This window comes from Lepidothrix coronata, unplaced genomic scaffold, assembly GCF_001604755.1.
Source record: "Lepidothrix coronata isolate B3197 unplaced genomic scaffold, Lepidothrix_coronata-1.0 Scaffold55, whole genome shotgun sequence".
Lineage (NCBI taxonomy): Eukaryota > Metazoa > Chordata > Aves > Passeriformes > Pipridae > Lepidothrix > Lepidothrix coronata.
This window is the reverse complement of record NW_016690235.1, coordinates 1,989,451-2,007,836: the sequence shown is the minus strand read 5'-3', so window position 1 is coordinate 2,007,836 and position 18,386 is coordinate 1,989,451. Positions and strand designations below refer to the sequence as shown.

General features: G+C 39.6%; 1 protein-coding gene across 15 annotated transcripts in view; it reads left to right on the top strand.

The window, feature by feature from the left end:
* The window catches only part of ELAVL2 (ELAV like neuron-specific RNA binding protein 2), a 110,768-nt gene that overhangs the window by 77,382 nt on the left and 15,000 nt on the right, over nucleotides 1–18,386 (top strand). For all 15 annotated transcript variants that reach the window (XM_017816413.1, XM_017816412.1, XM_017816420.1 and 12 more), the window contains one exon: nucleotides 14,048–14,151. In XM_017816413.1, the coding sequence (XP_017671902.1) occupies nucleotides 14,048–14,151 (104 nt within the window). The remainder of the gene's footprint in view (nucleotides 1–14,047; nucleotides 14,152–18,386) is intronic.

Below are 18,386 nucleotides of genomic sequence, written 5' to 3'. Positions count from 1 at the left end.
CTTGAAGCATAACTTTTTGGGGGGGGCATAAAAGAGTTGTTCTTAACATCACCTTCTTAATTTTCGAGATAGTACATGTTTAGATAGTACATGTTTTCAACTCTGCAGATGTTAAAATGCAGTCTCTGATGTGGCCTAGGGACTTGGTGTGCTGTAGCACAAAGTTAATAAATAATTTTGAATTTTGTGTGCTTGTTGGAGAAAAGTGCAGGAAGAGTGTTGGTCTACTTAACCATTTTGGGTGGTTAAAGTACTGTCCTATTTGGACTGCAGGAACAGTCCTGAAGGAGTTAGGTTTCAAACAAGCCTTATGTGCGGATCCAGAGCCCTGGATCTCCCTATTAAGGGAGATTGGAATTAAATGTTCTGTAAGATCCCTTCCAACCCTGGCCATTCCGTAATTCTGTGAAGATTCCATGAGACTGTATCCTGTAGTTACTTTTCTCTGATTCTGCATATTACTACTTAATGTTATTGAAAAGGATTTAGCAGCATTTACTGTGCCTTTTCATAGCAAACTGCGTGATTTATTGCACTTTGCATGTCTCCTGGAAATGACTCATATAAACAGGTGAGAATTAAGAAAGTTGTTTCATCTTGTGTTATGCAATGTAGAACCTGATTGTCTTTGCACTTACACATGCTTTTCACTGTTCCACAGGCACAACACTGTTTTGACCTGTCAGAAGTTTATAGGCTTTGTTTTTACAAGTAAAAAAAGGTAGAAAAGTCCTGTTTGACTAAACCTACATGCTCGCTTCCAGGGATTCATTCTTACTGCCAACATCGCGGATGCAAGTTATTTGTAAAAAGATTCTTTATACGTATATTAAGCTGAGTTAATGGGCTGATCTCAAGGTACAGCATAAGCAGGGACTTAATGGTTTAAAAATGGAACTCTTTTTCTATGACTGAATACAGTTAGGGACCTTTCTGAATGTAGTGAATCAGAACATCTTCATTAAATCACTCTACACCAAGCACTGTGCTTTTTAATGGGGATTATTGTGATACACATTCTCTTGCACTTTTCTGCAAACAGATTCACTCTTGTCAGTGGTTATGATAACTTCCAAGAAGCCCATGAAAACCTTGGGTCTTGAAAACTGGCATTAATCCTATAGTGATGGGGAGTAGCTTGTGTGTTTTCAGCAAAGGTAGTGCTCTTTACTTCCACACTGGGAATCACCTGGCTGCCTGTCTGGCATATTTTATCACTGCTCACTCTTTCATATGTTTTTGTAGGTATGTATTACTGTTATGTCATAGTGATTTTAGGCCAACTGTTTGAAAAAAATTTTAATTCTAGTGGAAGCTAGTGTGTGTTAGAGACTTCCAGTGATCTGAAGTTTTTACAGTGTAAGTGCCTTTCAGGGTAACTGTGCTCTGAGATTAGAGCAACGTATTGATAATAATGAAGGCATGATTCAGTGAAGTCTACCTTGATTTGGGTACACCTGCACACCCTGAAGCCCTTTCACTCCAAAGATGTCATGTGAAGTATAAGGACTGGATAGAAAGTAGATACTTCCTTTCAGCCTGCACAGGCTGAGTGGTAAGTGGTAAGACTTCAAGGTGCAGATGATTTTAATGGGTTCATGGTTGATCCATTATGTGTTGATGGAGCCAGTATATTGAGTTACAGAAGCAAGACCTTAACACACATACAAGGAACTTTCTTTAGCTTCATTTTATTTTAGCTATACTTTTAGCTATATTTTATTTTCTATAAAATATATGTATATCTGCATCTTATTTTCTTTTACCACGGTACACTTCAGCTGTCTCTTACAATGAAAACTTGCCAGATACCCATTATGGTTTTCTATACTATTATCTATGGAATTTTTGTCTTCCTGGAGTATACCAAGTCAGAGTAGAAGTAGCTAGAAGGCTGTAGAATGCAACAGAAGGAAGCAGAACGTGCAAACTTCTGTTTTTAGTGACCTGATGCTTTAATCCACAATAAAGAGAAAATATCTGATAGGACTTAGATCCTGCATTTCGTTTTATGCCTTTAGCAGTTTCTGTAAATGTACAGCAGTTATCAATGGCACAGCCATGTTAGCTTCAAGATTTCTACATTATTGACCAGCTGTTTCAGTTACTGTGTAGCTACCTTTTTCTTTCTTATTTGAGACATTTGGTAGAACTGAATAAAACAGAAAGATATTTGTAATCTGAATTCTTTCCTGTCTTTTGACTTTTTGGAGCTATTGAAGGTAAAAGTTGCTAGCTTTCTCCTGGTCTTTCTGGTACCTGTGGCTTCATGCAGGTTAAGCCAAAGCCCTTTTTGAAATGCACTTGTAGCCTAATAATGCTGCACAATGGTAATGAAGTTTTGCATCTATAGCAAGATGCAGTGATTATCCCACTTCCCCCCTCCTCCCCACCCCGTTTTAAAATTAAAAAAAAAAATAAAAAATGCCTTACCGAAAAATTTTGCTGTGTTTGTGTAAGAATTAGCTTGTGGAGACATACTTGAGTTTCAAGTAATGAAAACTTCGGCTTTTCTCAGCATATTCTTTTCTTATATGTATTTACCAATTGCAAGGAGAAATGTTTTTTTCTTGCTACTCAGTCTTGCAGATTAGTAGTTGTTCTTGTTTGTTAATTAGAGCTGTTAAAACTGAAAGGATAGTCCTTTCGGACATACGTGGGAGGACTGACTTTTTGAGTTGACAGTTAAGACTTATGTGAGGGAAAGAAAGGATGTTTTGAGTACAATTTATCACTTTGTTACTGTTTTTCAATCATCACTAAGGACCAGAAAAAAAAAAAAAACACCATACAAAGCAATACTGGAAGTTAGCTTCTGAAAAATGTTCCCTAGAAGGGGGAAATATTTTTCAAACTTGGGATCATAGCATGTTTCAGGAAATCTTTCAAAGCTCTGAGATTAAGTAGCAAATAGAGTCTGAAAGAAACAAAACAACTCCTGCAAAATAGTATATGTTACTGTGAAGTTTGGGAGAAGAATTTATGTTGAAGTATGTTCTGGTTTCAGCTGGGAAAGAATTCATTTTTCTCACTGGGTGTTACAGTGCTGTGTTTTGGAATCAGTATGAGAATAATGTTGATAGCATACTGATGTTTTCGCTTTTGCAGAGCAGCGCTTACCCTGAGTCAAGGACTGTTCAGTCTCTTGCTCTGCCAGTGAGCAGGTGTTGGGAGCATAGCCGGGATAGGGGACCTGAACCAGCCAAAGGGATATTCCACACCATAGAACCTCATGTGCAGAATATAAATTGGAGGAGCTACCTGGAGTGGGGGCTGATCACATTTAGGGGACAGGATTTGGCATCAGCCAGCAGGTGATGAGCAGTTGTGTTATCCATCACTTATTTTTCTCGGGGTTTATCTCCTTTTTCCTTTAGTGCCGTTAATATTTGTATTATATTTTACTTTGTTTCAGTTATTAAACTGTTCTTCACTTGCAAGTTGTTTTTTTTTTATTCTCCTCCCCATGTCAGGCTGAGTGGCTGCTTATTGTTTAGTTGCCAGCTGGGTTTAAACCACAACAAGGTTTTATGCCAGTTTTATACTTGGATGAACAAATTACTTCAGGTTTTGAAACACCCCAGCAGTAGAACAAAGTGCTTTATGTCCACTTGCCTATTTAAGGTGACTGGGTGTTACAGTAGGGCAGAATATTTAACACTGCTGGCTGTATTCCTGACAGTTGACTGTAAAAGACAAAACTCTAGGTGCCTAAAACATGTTACTACTAAATGTGGTAAAAATTAAAGGGTAAAGCTAGCTTTATATCTGACCCTTTGAAAGTCATTCTATAGATCCCTCTCCTGAAATACTTTGGCACCATATTAAAAACAGCATCCTGCAGTCCTCTGAAGAATCCTTGGGGTTCTCCTTCAAGAAGAACAAGGACTGATTTGATGAAAACAATCAAGAGATCCAGGAATTGTTGAGGAAGAAGAGATCCACTCACCAAGCACACCTTACTCTGCCATCCTGTCACATAAGAAAAGCAGCCCTTTGTCTTGCATGCAGCAAGCTCCAACAGAAACTCCATGAAGTGGTGGATCAATCTAGCTGAAAAAACACAATTATGCGCAGACACGGGCGACCACAGAGGATTCTATGAGGCCCTGAAAACAGCATACGGGCCTACATACCAAGTCCAAAGCCCTCTACTCAGCGCTGATGGTCAAACGCTTCTGACAGATGAAACCTCCATTCTGTATTGATGGTCTGAGCACTTTCAGACTCTCTTCAGTACTAACTGTGTAGTCCAAGACTCGGCAATTCAGTCCATTGCACAGAAACTGCTGAAGAATGAATCAGGTATTGCCCCCACTTTGGGAGAAACTCTTAAGGCCATACAGCAGGTGAAAACTGGCAAGGCAGCTGGGGTTGATGGAATTCCACCTGAAGTCTGGAAACATGGGGGCCAAGCACTCCATGCTAAATTTCATGAGTTTGTGGTGAGCTGTTGGGAACTAGGCGAACTACCATCAGACCTTGGTGTTGCAGCCATCATCACTTCGTATAAAAAGAAAAGAGTTAAATCAGACTGCTCAAATTACCGTGGTATTACTCTGCTCTCCATTGCTGGCAAAATCCTGGCAAGAATGCTCTTGAACAGATTAATACGCGCTATAGCAGAAGGAATTCTACCTGAAAGCCAATGTGCTTTCAGAGCCGACAGGAGCACCACAGACATGGTATTTATTCTCAGATAACTGCAAGAGAAGTGTAGGGAACAGAACAAAGGTCTCTATGTAACCTTTGTTGATCTCACCAAGGCTTTCGATACTGTGAGCAGAAAAGGTCTGTGGCAGATTTTGGAACGCTTAGGTTGTCCCCCCAAGTTCCTTAAAATGATCATCTCACTCCATGAGGATCGGCACAGCCAAGTCAGATATGGCAACACACTTTCTGAGCCCTTTGTAATAACTAATGGTGTGAAACAAGGCTGTGTTCTTACACCAACCCTATTCAGTGTTTTTCGGCATGATGCTCCAAAGGGCCACGGCAGACCTCGATGATCAGGACGGTATCTACATTCGATACCTTACTGATGGAAGCCTTTTCAACCTAAGGCAACTGGAGGCCCACACTAAGACCTTAAACCATCTTGTCCAGGAGCTGCTTTATGCTGATGACACCACCCTTGTTGCCCACACAGAAGCAGCTTTTCAGCGTTTAACATCCTGCTTTGCAGAGGCTGCTGAGCTCTTAGGGCTGGAAGTCAGCTTAAAGAAGACAGAAGTTCTCTATCAACCTGCACCTCAGGAAGTCTTCCATCATCCCCATATCACCACTGGCAAATCAGAGCTCAAATCAGTCCAGCAGTTTAATTCCCTAGGCAGCCTCATCTCCTCTGATGGTAAGATTGACAGAGAGATAGACAACAGGTTAGCAAAGGCATATAGTGCTTTCGGAAAGCTTCATAAAAGACTTTGGTGAAATAAGCACTTGAAGAAAAGTACAAAGATCAGTGTTTACAGAGCCATTGTGCTGTCCGCTCTTTTAAATGGATCTGAATCATGGGTCATCTACCGCCCCACCTGCGACTCTTAGAACGCTTCCATCCTGAAAATCCACTGGTCAGATTGTGTGACCAATCCATCTGTTCTAGAACAGGCAGCAGTTATGAGTATTAAGACCATGTTGCTGAGAACACAGCTGCGTTGGGCAGGGCATGTCTCCAGGATGAAGGACCACCGCCTCCCTAAGATCCTGCTCTATGGTGAACTTCCCACTGGCTACCAGAAGAAAGGAGCCCCAAAGAGCAGATACAAGGACTCCCTGAAACAACATCTCAGCCTTGGCCATATCGATCTTCATCATTGGTCTACTCTGGCCTCTGATTGGGAGGTGGAGACACACCATCTATAATGCTGCTGCTTCTTTTGAGAATGTACACAGGATCACTCTTGAGGAGAAAAGACGATGCAGAAAGAATCGTGTCTTGCAGAATATTTCACCTAAGGAGTCTTTCTGCTCTGCCTTTTGCAACCGGTCGTGCCTGGCTCGTATTGGCCTTTTTAGCCACCAGCGCGCTTGTAACAAATGTGGGTAGAGCCCTTCTGAAATCTTCATTTGCAAAGCCTAACCATGAAAAAAAAAAATTAAAAAACCTAGCTTTAAAAAAAAGTACTTGATTTGGCAATTTTCGTGGTATTTTTTCACCTTGTAGTGGTAAGGAGCTTCTACTTGTAATATGACAAGTTAGTTTTTAAGAAAGCATGCATATCCAGGTCAATTATTAATACAAGAGGCAGTAACGGGCAAGATTGTCAGTGTTCAGCCTCCTGTAGTGTCCATAAGCAAATGGTGTTTCTTCTGCTTGTGCAACAGCATGCCCCTTTTCATGCAACTCTTACTTTCAACTCTGCTTTTTTGAGTTGAGAATTTCCTATTTGGACATGGTATATCTCTGTTTGTAACCTTCAGTTAATGTCTCTCCTGGCTTACTCTTTTTGTGGAAAAAGCCATTACCTGGTATCATTAATTATCTATTCTGTATGACCTGCAGACCTCGAAGTAATGTTTAAGAATTCCAGACAAGATGCAGGATTATCTGTGTACTTTGGTAATGTAATCGATTGCTTCCAAAAGTTAGCCTGCTCAGCCCTTGCATTGGGTATTTGATAGCTCTGACGGGAAATGGCAGCCAAGGACTCCCTCGTGTGGTGGGTGTCCCAAGCTTCCAAAGGCATCGTGCTGCATTGTCAAAAGGCGACTGCTCTGGTTCATGCGACCAGAGAGTGAGTGTTGAAATAATGCGAGTGGCTGACTGCGGGAAGAAATGCAGCAGTGGAAACTCTTCCAGTATGAAGTTGCTGGGTTTTTTTAACACTGGTTGATTGTCTGATAATACCGTTGCACACCAATGTAGAAGTATTGGGGGGGGGAAAAATGTACCAGCTGTGTACTCAAGCACAGATAAAGTTCTACAGCACTGGCTCTGGATTTTGTCAGGAAGGACAAGCTTCTTAGTCATGCATGTAGGAAAATTATCTTCAGCAGTAGCTATTTAGAGAGGGAAATCATGAGAACACATATTTTAGTAGCCAGCTGGATGGCAGGAGACACCAGCAGCAGGTGTAATATTGGCCAGAAATTTCTGGCATCAAACTTGATGCTTCTGCCCAAAAATCATTCAGAGAAGATCTAGAATACCAAGATGCTTTAATCAGTCATGAAAAAACTACCATGCTAATCAGCTGCTCTCCAATCATGGTGTTATGCAGAAAGCAATATCCATTCTTTTCAGGAGCTGTAAAATATTGCAGGACTACTGAAAATGCGACACTTAAATTCACTGTGCTTCTATAAGGGATTTTGCCTACTCTTGAAAGGACTTATTTAACAATTGTTATGTTAAACATTATATTTGTCTGCCTTTCAAGCCTTGAGCACTTTCAGGCAAACTCAATAGTTCAGGTAACTGAACTCTCTTAGAAACAGAATGGTTTGGGTTGGAAGGGACCTTGAAGATCATCTAGTTCCAATCCCCCTTCCATAGGCAAGGAAACCTTCCACTAGACCAGGTTATTAAAAGCCCCATCCAGACTGGCCTTGAACATCCCCAGGAATGGGGCAGCCTGTTCCAGCACTTCACCACCCTCACAGTAAAGAATTTCTTCCTTTCACCTGATGTAACCCCAGCCTCTTTCAGTTTAAAGGTGTTTCCTTGTCCTGTCACTACATACCCTTGTAAAACGTCACTCTCTAGCCTTGTTTTAGGCTCCCTTTAGGTACTTGAAGGTGCCATAAGGTCTCCCAAGAGTCTTCTCTTCTCCAGGTGAACAAACTCATCTCTTTCAGCCTGTCCTCATAGGAGAGGTGCTGCAGAATCACCTCCCTTGCCCTGCTCTTCATGCTTCTTTTGATGCAGCTCAGGATACCATTAGCTTTCTGGGCTGCACCTGCACACTGCTGGGTCATGTCCAGCCTCACTTCCACCAGCACCCCCACATCCTTCTTGGCAGGACTTAATCCATTCTTTGTGCAGCCTGTACTTGTCCTTGGGACTGCACCTTTTGAGCCTGTCCAGATCCCTCTGGATGGCATCCCTTGCCTCCAGCATGTTGCTGGTATCACAGAGCTTGGTGTTCTCGGCAGACTTGCTGAGGATGCCACTTCTTCCACCAGTTCCCTTAGGACCCTTGGGTGTATCCTACTAAGTCCCATGGACTTGTGCACCTTGAGGTTCCTTAGATGGTCTTGAACTTGCTTTCCTACAGTGGGTGATTCTTCATTCTCCTAGTCCCTGCCTTTGCCTTCTGCCAGATGGGTAGTGTGGCTGAAGCACTTGCCAGTGAAGGCTGGGGCAAAATAATTTCCAATACCTCAGACTTTCCCATATCCCTGATAACCAGGTCTTCAGTTCCAGAGAGGACCCTCATTTTCCCTAGGCTTCTTTTTGTTAGCAGTATACCTGTAGAAGCTTTTCTTGTTCTCCTTGACATCCCTGGCCAGATTTAATTCTTTCCAGGTTTTAACTTTTACAGAATCGTAGAATTTGGCTGCTTGGACAATATTCTGTGTTCCTCCTAGGCAACCTGTTCTTGCTTTGACCCTCTGCAGGCTTCCTTTTTCTGTTCAAGTTTGCTCCTTGTTCATCCATACATGACTCCTGACATTTTTGCCTGACTTCCTCTTTGTTGGAATGCATCACTCCTGAGCTTGAAGGACGTGATCCTTGAATACTGAGCAGGGTACTCGATTGTGCAGATCCCAGAAGAGGCCAAAATCTGTTCTCCTGTCTAGGGTAGTGAGCTTGCTGTGCGCCTTCCACTCTGCCCAAAGGATCTTGAGCTTCACTGATCTCAAACTCCACCATTTCATGGTCTCTGCAGCCCAATCTGCCCTTGAGCTTGACATTCCCCACCAGCCCCTCCTTGTTGGGAGAAAAAATCCAGCATAGCACCTCTCCTTAATGGCTCTTCTGTAATTCAGAGAAGGAAGTTATCATCAGTGCATTCTGGGAACTCCTGGATTGCTCTGTGTTGTCCCTTCCTAAGGTACTGGGTTGGTTGAAGTCCCGCAGGACAACTGGGGCTTGTGAATGCAAAGTTGCTCTGATCTGTCTGTAGAGGGCCTCATCAGCTCAGTCTTTCTGGCCTTATTATGCACCCTGCCCTGTAGCATTGAGTAAAGAGCACTTGAAGATGATGCCTTTGCTGTTTCTATCTGAAACAGTATTTTTTATTTTTCTTGGTTCTGAAGTGCCCACAGGCTTTAGGGAATATTGTTCCTGAAACTGAGTGATAGCTCATAGGTGGAAAACATAACACAAACATTTTTGCGGCAATCCAGCACTCCAGTGCCTGCTATAACATAGACTGCCGTTCTTTGGTCGATGCACAAGGGAGCAGCTACACAGACAGTCCTCTGTATCAATCTAGTTAGAGAAGTTTTCTCTTTTCGGGTGCTGTATTCCCACTTTATTTACTATCACGTGTTTCCCTGGTTTATGGGTATAGTAGTAAAAGGGAGAGGATCTCTTCAACTTTGCCATTAAAGAAGCTATTTGATTTAAAGACTCTTGTCCTTTCTGTTCCCCCCTTTTTTGTGTTTTTGACAGTGCAGCAACGGAAGAATTAAGCTGTTATGGTCTATTAAAGCTTTAATAAGCTGTGGCTGTTGTAACTGCTTCCAAAGAGAAAAATGAAGGAAATTATTGTTGGCAAGTATACTTTTTGTTGCAAGAGAAGTTATCAAGCAGGCAGATTCCCAGGGAAGTTGAGAGAACAGGCAGATGTTCAGAAAATATTTGAATTGTTGACCTGATATGGTTGGGCTAAATAGCTTGATCTGTGTAACTTTTTAACATAAAAGTAGAATCTTATTAGAGGTTTGTTGGAAGGAACAAAGTGTGCTTAGTGGGGGTGGATAATGAAGTCTGGAACGTCTTACAGGTTTTTTTTATTTTCAAACAGGGACTCAAATACATGGGAACATAGGTTCTGGAGCTCCCAGAGAAACAGAAGCTTAGACACAGTAAGAATTATTTGAAAAGAATAAACTGCTAAGACATGGTAATTGTGTATGGATTATCTAGGGAGAGTAAAGCCTTTGTCATCTTACCGTGCATCTATACCTTCAAGTGTTCATTTCTGTTTACAGGTGCTGTCCTCAGTCCTGTTGAGGCATAAATTGCTGCCTTGGATGGGTGATCACCGCTAGCAGCCCAGCCCTTAAAACTGTCTTTCAGTAGACAGCCGGTAGCAAAGAGACACCACCAGGTTTTAGAACTCACTTCATTTGAATCTAGAAAAATAATTTTGCCTCATACTGTAATCAGAATACATGATCTTTAAACTGATAATGAAGTAGAGAGGGCTTTGTATGCTGAGAACAGCAGCAGACTCTGCAAAGAACAGTGATGAGCTGTGTTCACTGTGGAAGTGGACTTCAGAGGAAATGTTTAGACTACAGTAACCAGCAGAAGAAAAACACCAGACGTGTTGCTTCATGCTCATAAACAATAGTGTCCTATTAATTGTGGTATCTAGAGCAATCTCTAGTCTTACATGACAGATTTCACTAGTTGATCTCCTAACACTGAAGTGGGGGATGCCTCAGGACACCTGGGCTGTTTTGTGCAACCAAGTGCTTTATGCATGAATGCTTTTTCGGCAGGGGACTTCTCTAGGTAGTAAGATACATCAGTATTCAGAAAGCTCCAGAACTTCATTTTTCTTTCTTTCATGTCACCAACTCTTATCTTTTATGAATAATTGGGTGGTAACAGGGCAATAGGAAAAATTACCTTGTCTCTAGATCTTATTCCTCTGAAGTTCATGAGAAGGCTTTGCATAGTCATTAACAGTGATGAAGTGAAGTCAACTGTCTTATAATTGCCTTTGAGCATTCAGTAATTCAGTGCTTCTCCTGGGTGGTGTAAATAGCTGTGCCTCATGGAAATGTACAGTGCAGTGACGCATCTTTTTTTTATCCCGCAGTCCTTCTGAGTTACCTTAAAGTAAAACTAGACTTGGCTTGGATTTTGCTAAACAATCAGTTAAGTTTCTTGATCTTTTTGTCGTTTATTCATTTGAGTCTTGTCTACAGTAATCCAACCTAAGTCTTCATCGTAATTTTTATTTCTAAAATTGAGTTCTTGCAACAGGAATGTGCTGTAAACTTCTCATTAAAAATGTTGAAGCAGTTGCTGGAAATAACCAAGGAGTCCTTTAACATAAGTTGAGTTCTAGAGTGAAATTATTATTATTCAGGAAGTTGAATTATTTTTTGTCGGGAGGAGAATACTGGTTTAGAAATTCTATTGAAATGGCTGTATTCTGCTTTAGGGAAATTGCTGCTACTTTTAAGAGCAAAACTTTGAAAATGGACAGGTGTCACTTCTATCACATCTAGTTTGCTTGACCTCTTTTTCTGTAGACAGCACTTCTTTGTGACTTTTTCTGGATATTGTATAGCAGAGGATTTTCTTTAGACTTTTACAGCTGTGTACATTATTTATAGTAAATGTTTACAAAACACGTTGGGCAGAATAAAAATAATTTATTTGTGATTCTTTTCTGATAAGTATTGTGAATTACCCTGTGCATTTTTTATCATTTTTGCTTTTTCTAGTTTGGGTGACTGTTGTAACAATAATTTAGTTAACTGTTGCATTTTTCTGCACCATATTGTCTAATATTTGTAGTGTTCCAAGCATAAAATCTGGTAGAAAGTTTACAGAAACAGCTGTAAACAGGTCTATGAAGTAGCCACAAGAACTGTCAAAGAGAATAAGCTCAACTGACAGTTGGAGCATGTAACTTCTGAAATATTGCTCGCCTGCACATGAGCACCCTTGAAGGTGGTGAATATGTTCTTCTCAACAGCACAAGTACAAATTCACAAAAAAAAAAAGAAACTCTTGTCACTCCTTTGTTTAGGATAAGCTAAGTTTAATACTGCTTGTAGATCTGTTATGGAATAAAGAGCTGATGTGCTCAAGTAGTCAGTCTCTTATCTGTGTTAAGGTTGAGTAGGCTGTAATTTTGAAGATCAGCAAAAGGCTAAACTGACTATTCAGAATACCTAAACATGTAGTAGCACTTGGAAGCACACTTGGAAACAAGTGTGTGTTGTGCAGGGGATTTCTGTCTTGGTGAGTGGAGTTTGGTGGAGAAGAGGCACAGATGAAAGAGTCCAGAGCTATTTTCTGTTATTGTTCGACTTAATTGTAGAATGTCTCCAGAACAATGGTCATTAACTAAATCCTTTATAACAGCAGGGTATGCTCGTTGTCTGCAGTGGTCTGGGTGTTTTTAATGTGAAAAGTAGATCACCTCGACAGAGGGGTAGTAGAAATAACTTCTGCACATCTTTCTTTTCAGTCTGGAATTAATGAGTTGGAACATCTTATCTGAAATAGCTTTCTCTTTTAGAATTTAACATATTTTAAGGTTGTGGTTTAAATGGGTTTCTTAGGAGATTAATAACAGCGCCTAAAATCAGCATTTCTATATTAGGATAAGACTAAAATAAGTCATGCACAAAAAGACATTCCCTCTTTTTTGGAGACACTGTTGGGAAGAGTTTCTGCAGACGGTGGGAGTGATGGAGGTGACAGGTATAGAAATTGTTCTACTGTCATCAAACTAATAAGGAAAAAGGCATTTCCAAGACAAGAAACTTGGATATATCTAGGTAGAGGTGTAAATGAATACAGAAATGCTTCTGTATATTTCTGTATGGTTTGTTACAGGAGCCTGAAATTGTTGAGGTTGAAGGCACTTCTGAAGATCATGTAGTCTAACTTCCTGCTCAGAACAGGGTTCTCTAGAACAAGTTGCTCCGTACTTTATCCACTTCGGGTTTGGATTCTTTGTGGATGCATATATTAACCTATCTTCTGATTTCATCTGAGGAGGAGATAGAAAAGAATGGAGGCAGCTTTGGGGGTGGGGTGGTGATGGTGTCTGTGTTTCTTTGGTGCCATGGTAAGCATAATTGGTACAAAACTGGATGCCAGAGGTGATGGGCTTGTTACTAAGCCCTCTCTTGTCATAATGAATCAAGTACCAACTTCCCATCATATTTTTGCATTACATACTGTTTAATACATACTGTATAGATACCATACGAGAACTTGATACAGCATAAGTTCTTTTTTGGATATAAATTGCCATTTTGCTTTATATAATGCTGTTTATCCTTTGATATTGTTCTGTATCCAAAATAATCTTTCTAATTAGCATTTTGTGAATTAGATATGTTGGATGCTTCCCTATAGCTTTTTTTTTTTTTTTTTAAATGGTCAAGAGTATGGGAGTGTCTCTGAAAAGGTTTGTGCTAATAAAAGGGTAATATTCTTACTAAGTGGTATACTATCATTACGTTAAAATTTTATACCTAATTGCATTCTTATGCACTAAAAGTACTTTTAAAGGAGAATGCTTGTTAGGGATGGCATACTATAGGTTTTGAAGTTGTTGAGAGGACTCTTATGCTGAACTCAAGTGTTTAATAAGTGCTTAGACAGAATGCATGGTTAGAAATGGTCTGTTGTTCAGAGATTAAGAACTAATTAAAAATGCTTTATGTCCATCTGCCATCCGAATTTCCATCACTAAAACAACCTGAAAATAATGCATCTTTGACCAATATTTAATTCATAAACAGTTACTGTTACCAGTTGTTTTGAATATCGTAATAAAAGAAGCTTTTAAACTCCTTGTTACTGAGAGGCTATATGTACTGTATGAATGACAGCTGTAAAAGTGTTTGGCTTCAGATTTGGCTCAAATTCTGACACTGAAGTACATTTTAAACTCACTCATTTTTAATTCTTCCATTGAACTAAATGTAGCCATTTCTGGGTTGAACAGAGAAAGTACTACACAGTACACAGGAACAGAGAAGCTACTTAAAATCTACCAACCTTAGTGGAAAATGTTATGACCATTACAAATTTTGTATTTGTATCTGGAGCAGATACTGTTCTTCAATACAAGCAATGTTTGCTTAGTGTGTCTATGTAGCATTAAAACAGTTAGCTACCCATTGTGTGGCACTGCAGTACTAATGATGACTTTTATTCCTTCTTTTTAATCAGGACAAAGCTTGGGTTATGGTTTTGTGAACTACGTTGACACCAAGGATGCTGAAAAAGCTATCAACACTCTGAATGGATTGAGACTTCAAACTAAAACAATAAAAGTATGTAGTGTTAATATGATTTAAAGAAACAGAATTGTTTTGAATTCCTGATTTGTTTTACTTTTTCAAGTGTAACAAAAATTCTGCTAGTGTCAGTAGAATAGAATAGGACTTCATGAAGCAAATGTTAGTCCTTTCTAGTCTGCTTAGATTTGGAGAGTTAGATTACAATTCCTTTTTCTTGACATTCTGGATGTACGTTTGGCTTTTTTTAACTGTCAAATTATGTTGCATGCTTTAGGTGAAGAAATGCGATTTTGCATATTATCTGAACACTATGTGCTTCCTCCTTACCTTCTCAGAGATGGTATAAATTCCTTATTAATATTTCCTTTTTAAAGGTTGCTGGTTGTCTTGTTTCTCTGACAAATCCTTAACATTAAATGATGAAATAACTATTTCAGTTATCCATGAATTTCAGTTATCCATGAATTACTGGATTTCTAGGGCCCTAATCTCTAGGTCTCTAATGTTTGATATTCCTATCTTTTTCAGTTGTGTTGTAACTCTTCCTGCCCTTGTTTATTAAATTCAGTTTCTCTAATTTCTAGAAACAGAGTTGTTTTTCTTATCTACTGTTTTAATCCATTAATAGAAGAGTGAGGATGCTCACTCATTTTATGATCCCTAAAAGGGGATGCCACTTCTTGTTTTCTTGAAATAAAATACATTGAAAAGGTGAATTTGCAAATGCTGGCTTAAGCTTTTTTGTAAGGGTAGTGATATAAAAACCTATTACCTTTTACCTTTTTTAAAAAGAACATCCTGTGGAACGCTTTATGGAATACTGCATTGAATAATTTGTAAAGTATCTTAAACTTTCAGATCCATACCTCCAAAGCAAGTCATAGCAGTCTTAGTCTTGTACCTGGTACCAGTTGTGTTGCCTTCTGATTTCACCTGAATATTAAAACATCAGTGTGAGTATACATTAATGTTGAAGGCACTTATAGGTGTGTTGGATACCTGAACCCTGCTCTGCTAGACAGTATGCCTCCTCATACTGTGTGCTGCCCTCTGTGGCATAGTTTATGGTTCTTTGCAATGTAAACATGGTTACATCGTATATGTAGTGAAGTTTGGGCTTCATTTAATTGTGCAACTTCAGTGTGAAAATGAGTTGTATCTTATAAAAAGTAAAGTGTTTTCTGTGGATTTTTCTCTTTTGGAAGATGATGCTGCTGACAGGCTCTTTGCTCTGTTTGAGACAGTAAAAATGTATATTTCTGTGCAAGGAGTGATTTTTCTGGTTACCTGCTTGTTTGTCCATGGCTCCTTTTTTCATTTGAGTTGTCCTGGAAAGATAAGTTCTTCCCAAATGTGGAGAACTCAGAGAAGCAAGAAGGTTATGAGTCACTGACTTACACAGAGTGATAAGAATATTCAGTGCATGTTTTTGTTGGATTGGCTTTTGCTCGGGAGAGGAGAAATCCTCAGTGGCTTCCCCTCACCGTGTTCTTAGGAGAACTCTTAAAAAAAACCCAGTGAATTTATTGTGAGATTATATAAATAGGAATACCTTTCAAGGGAGGAATAAAATGTGGAGTAAAAGACTCCTGCATTAACAAGGAGGTATACTCAGGTTCTTAGTTTGAAAAGGAGCGGGCAAACAAATGGCCTGTCTTTAAACTGGCTTAGAGCTGTGCAAGGTGGTGAATAGGAGGCAGCTTTTTACCTGCACTGTTAGGGGTAGCAGAAAGACACAGGAAAATATCTGGCTTTTCTTCATGAATGCTAGGCTGCTTTAATGCTGGGCACAGTCCTTTGTGGATTGTAGCTGCCAAGGGGACACTGAAGATGACAGTGTCATCATGTGGTGCTCGTTCCTCCCTTTTAAGGTGAACTAGAGCTGAGGAGCTTCCACTGTTCTATCCTTAGCTCACTAGTGTGAGAGGGCCTGAAGTGGCAGAGCCCCTGCGTGCAGGTTTTGTTAATCAAGAATGCCAGTGAGATGCATAAATATGTGTTTGAAAGCAGAAAAAAATAGTCCGTCCAGCTAGAGGCCTGGGAGTAGACCTTTTATTTTAAGATAGCATTGCTTATCTAGTTGTGTTTTACCTAACCTAGTGCTGCTTAGAAGACAGATTTAATAGGGTTTTCCTCCTCTGAAGCTCTTTGGATTATTGGAATGTTTACATTGGTAATTATTACCTGTCAAGGGAATAGAGATTTAAGAAATAATTTATCTAAAGTATTAAATCTGTAGGTTTTCTTCCCACTACTTTGTAAATTTGCATATATTTAAAATAAAAACAGGCTTAACATGTAACATTCTGCCAACCTTGGTGCTGGAATGAAGTTTGACAAATTCTTTGGCTACAAGATGTTCTATTTTGCCATCATCACCTAGCTGACTGCCCTCCTGTAGAAAACTGTGTAATGAGAAGAGCTAGTTAGGACTTGAGTAGAAGAGTACTAAAATATCAGCTTTATGAATGCCCAAAGAAGTGCAGTACAGCATGGGAAGACTTTTGAAGTGAGGGATGTGCTGCAACTTCATTAGTGTCCTTTGAGTCAGTGTGTCCTTAAAACTTGGCATAATGTAATGCAGTTCCACTTGGTGCCCTGAACCATTACTTAGATTTACAAGAAGATTCATTTTAAAGGAATTATGCTACAATTTAGCTGGTCAACAGCTCCACCCTTAAATTTTACCAGTGGTACTGCTCTTGAAAATGCTTTTTACACTTAATGGAAAATAACAAAATACTAAAAAGAAACATGATGGTTTGATTTCTGAGTTTAGTGCAGCATGTAAAAGATTGAGAATGTTCCTGTCTTTGCCACTGATACTTGTGGAGAAAAAATTTGGTAGTATCACTTTGTAGTAATTTTTTCATTAAGTAATGTCCCTGGGTAGCAATGAAATACAATGAATTGTGTAAAAAGTCTGTTAAAATGCCAGAGGCAAGTGAGCTGTGCAGGTGAGAGAAACCCTCCTTACCTTGTTATTTCTCACCCCCATTTCCCCCAACATTAAAGAACATTGCTCTAGTGAGGGGCAAAAGGGAATTCTATGTGGAGGTTTAATTAAAACCAGTGATTTTTACTGATGTTATCAATCAGCAAAGATTGAGAGAGAGGCTATCTTGCCAGAACATGTAGTGCTCTTGACAGGGTAACTACATACTCAGGACTGTATTCTTAAGGTAAAATTTTAACTGCTCTAGCAGATCTGAGGCAGAAGAACAATTTGTCTTGAAACAAAGGTAAAGGTAGGGTTTTTTTCTTAAATTTCTGCAGGAGTTTTGTGAATTGTAGTTATGCAGGTTTTTAGCTGTGTTAACAGTTAAAGCTTTGACAGTATTTTCATTTTTATACTGCACATACACACACACACACATGCCTTTTCACCCCCAGGTAAAATTTGTTCTTCGCTGAAATTCAAATCTCCTCTGACTTTGAATGTTACTTAACCAGCTTAAACTGACTGCTTGTTTTTCCCATAGCTGAATAATACTGAGAGGAGGATTCACTTCTAAAAGCATATTGTTGTCACTTCCTGTAAACCACATTATGGCCACACGGTTGTTCATTTGTATACAGCGTGTCAGACGAAACCATAAAATGTGCTAATCTCACCTTCACCAATGACATAGTCTGTTTTCTGTTTGAGCCCCAAGGGCCATGTTGCTACTGATTGGAGTTTCTTACAAGAGTCCATCCTTGCTTTCTCTGAGGAAGAGAACCCTTGGACCAGGGCAGGTCATCATAAGGCTGCTGTGCAGGTTTGCAGACATAAAGCCTCAGTAGGTGCAGTAAAGTCCTTTCTGAGCTGCATTGGGTGTTTCTAACACAGAAATGGGCATATTCCAAGGGGCCAGCAGTACTGTATGGAGCTGAAGGAAGACTGCAAGCTTTGCTCAAAAGCCAAGCTTTAAGCAAGCAAAAAAATGCCAACAAAACTAGTGAAAAACTGCTTGTTACTGCTGAGACTGATAATGCATCTTTTGTACTCTGCTTTTCCCATGCTATGCTAAGTCCTCTAATTAGGCAAAGTCCTTTAGGTAGGCTATGGCTTTCCTAGGTATGGAGGTTTTTTACATTCTCTTTGGACGAATGCTTTAAATTTTGTAAAATATGGTTTTGCTTACCTTTGAAATTATGGAAGTCTTGAGATAAACAGATCTCTGTTAAGATAGCAGCTTCCAAGTTAGTGTTTTGTTTTGCTTGGGTTTTTGTTGTTGTTTGTGTTTTGTGTTTGTTTTTTTTTTGACATATTAAATATTGACTCT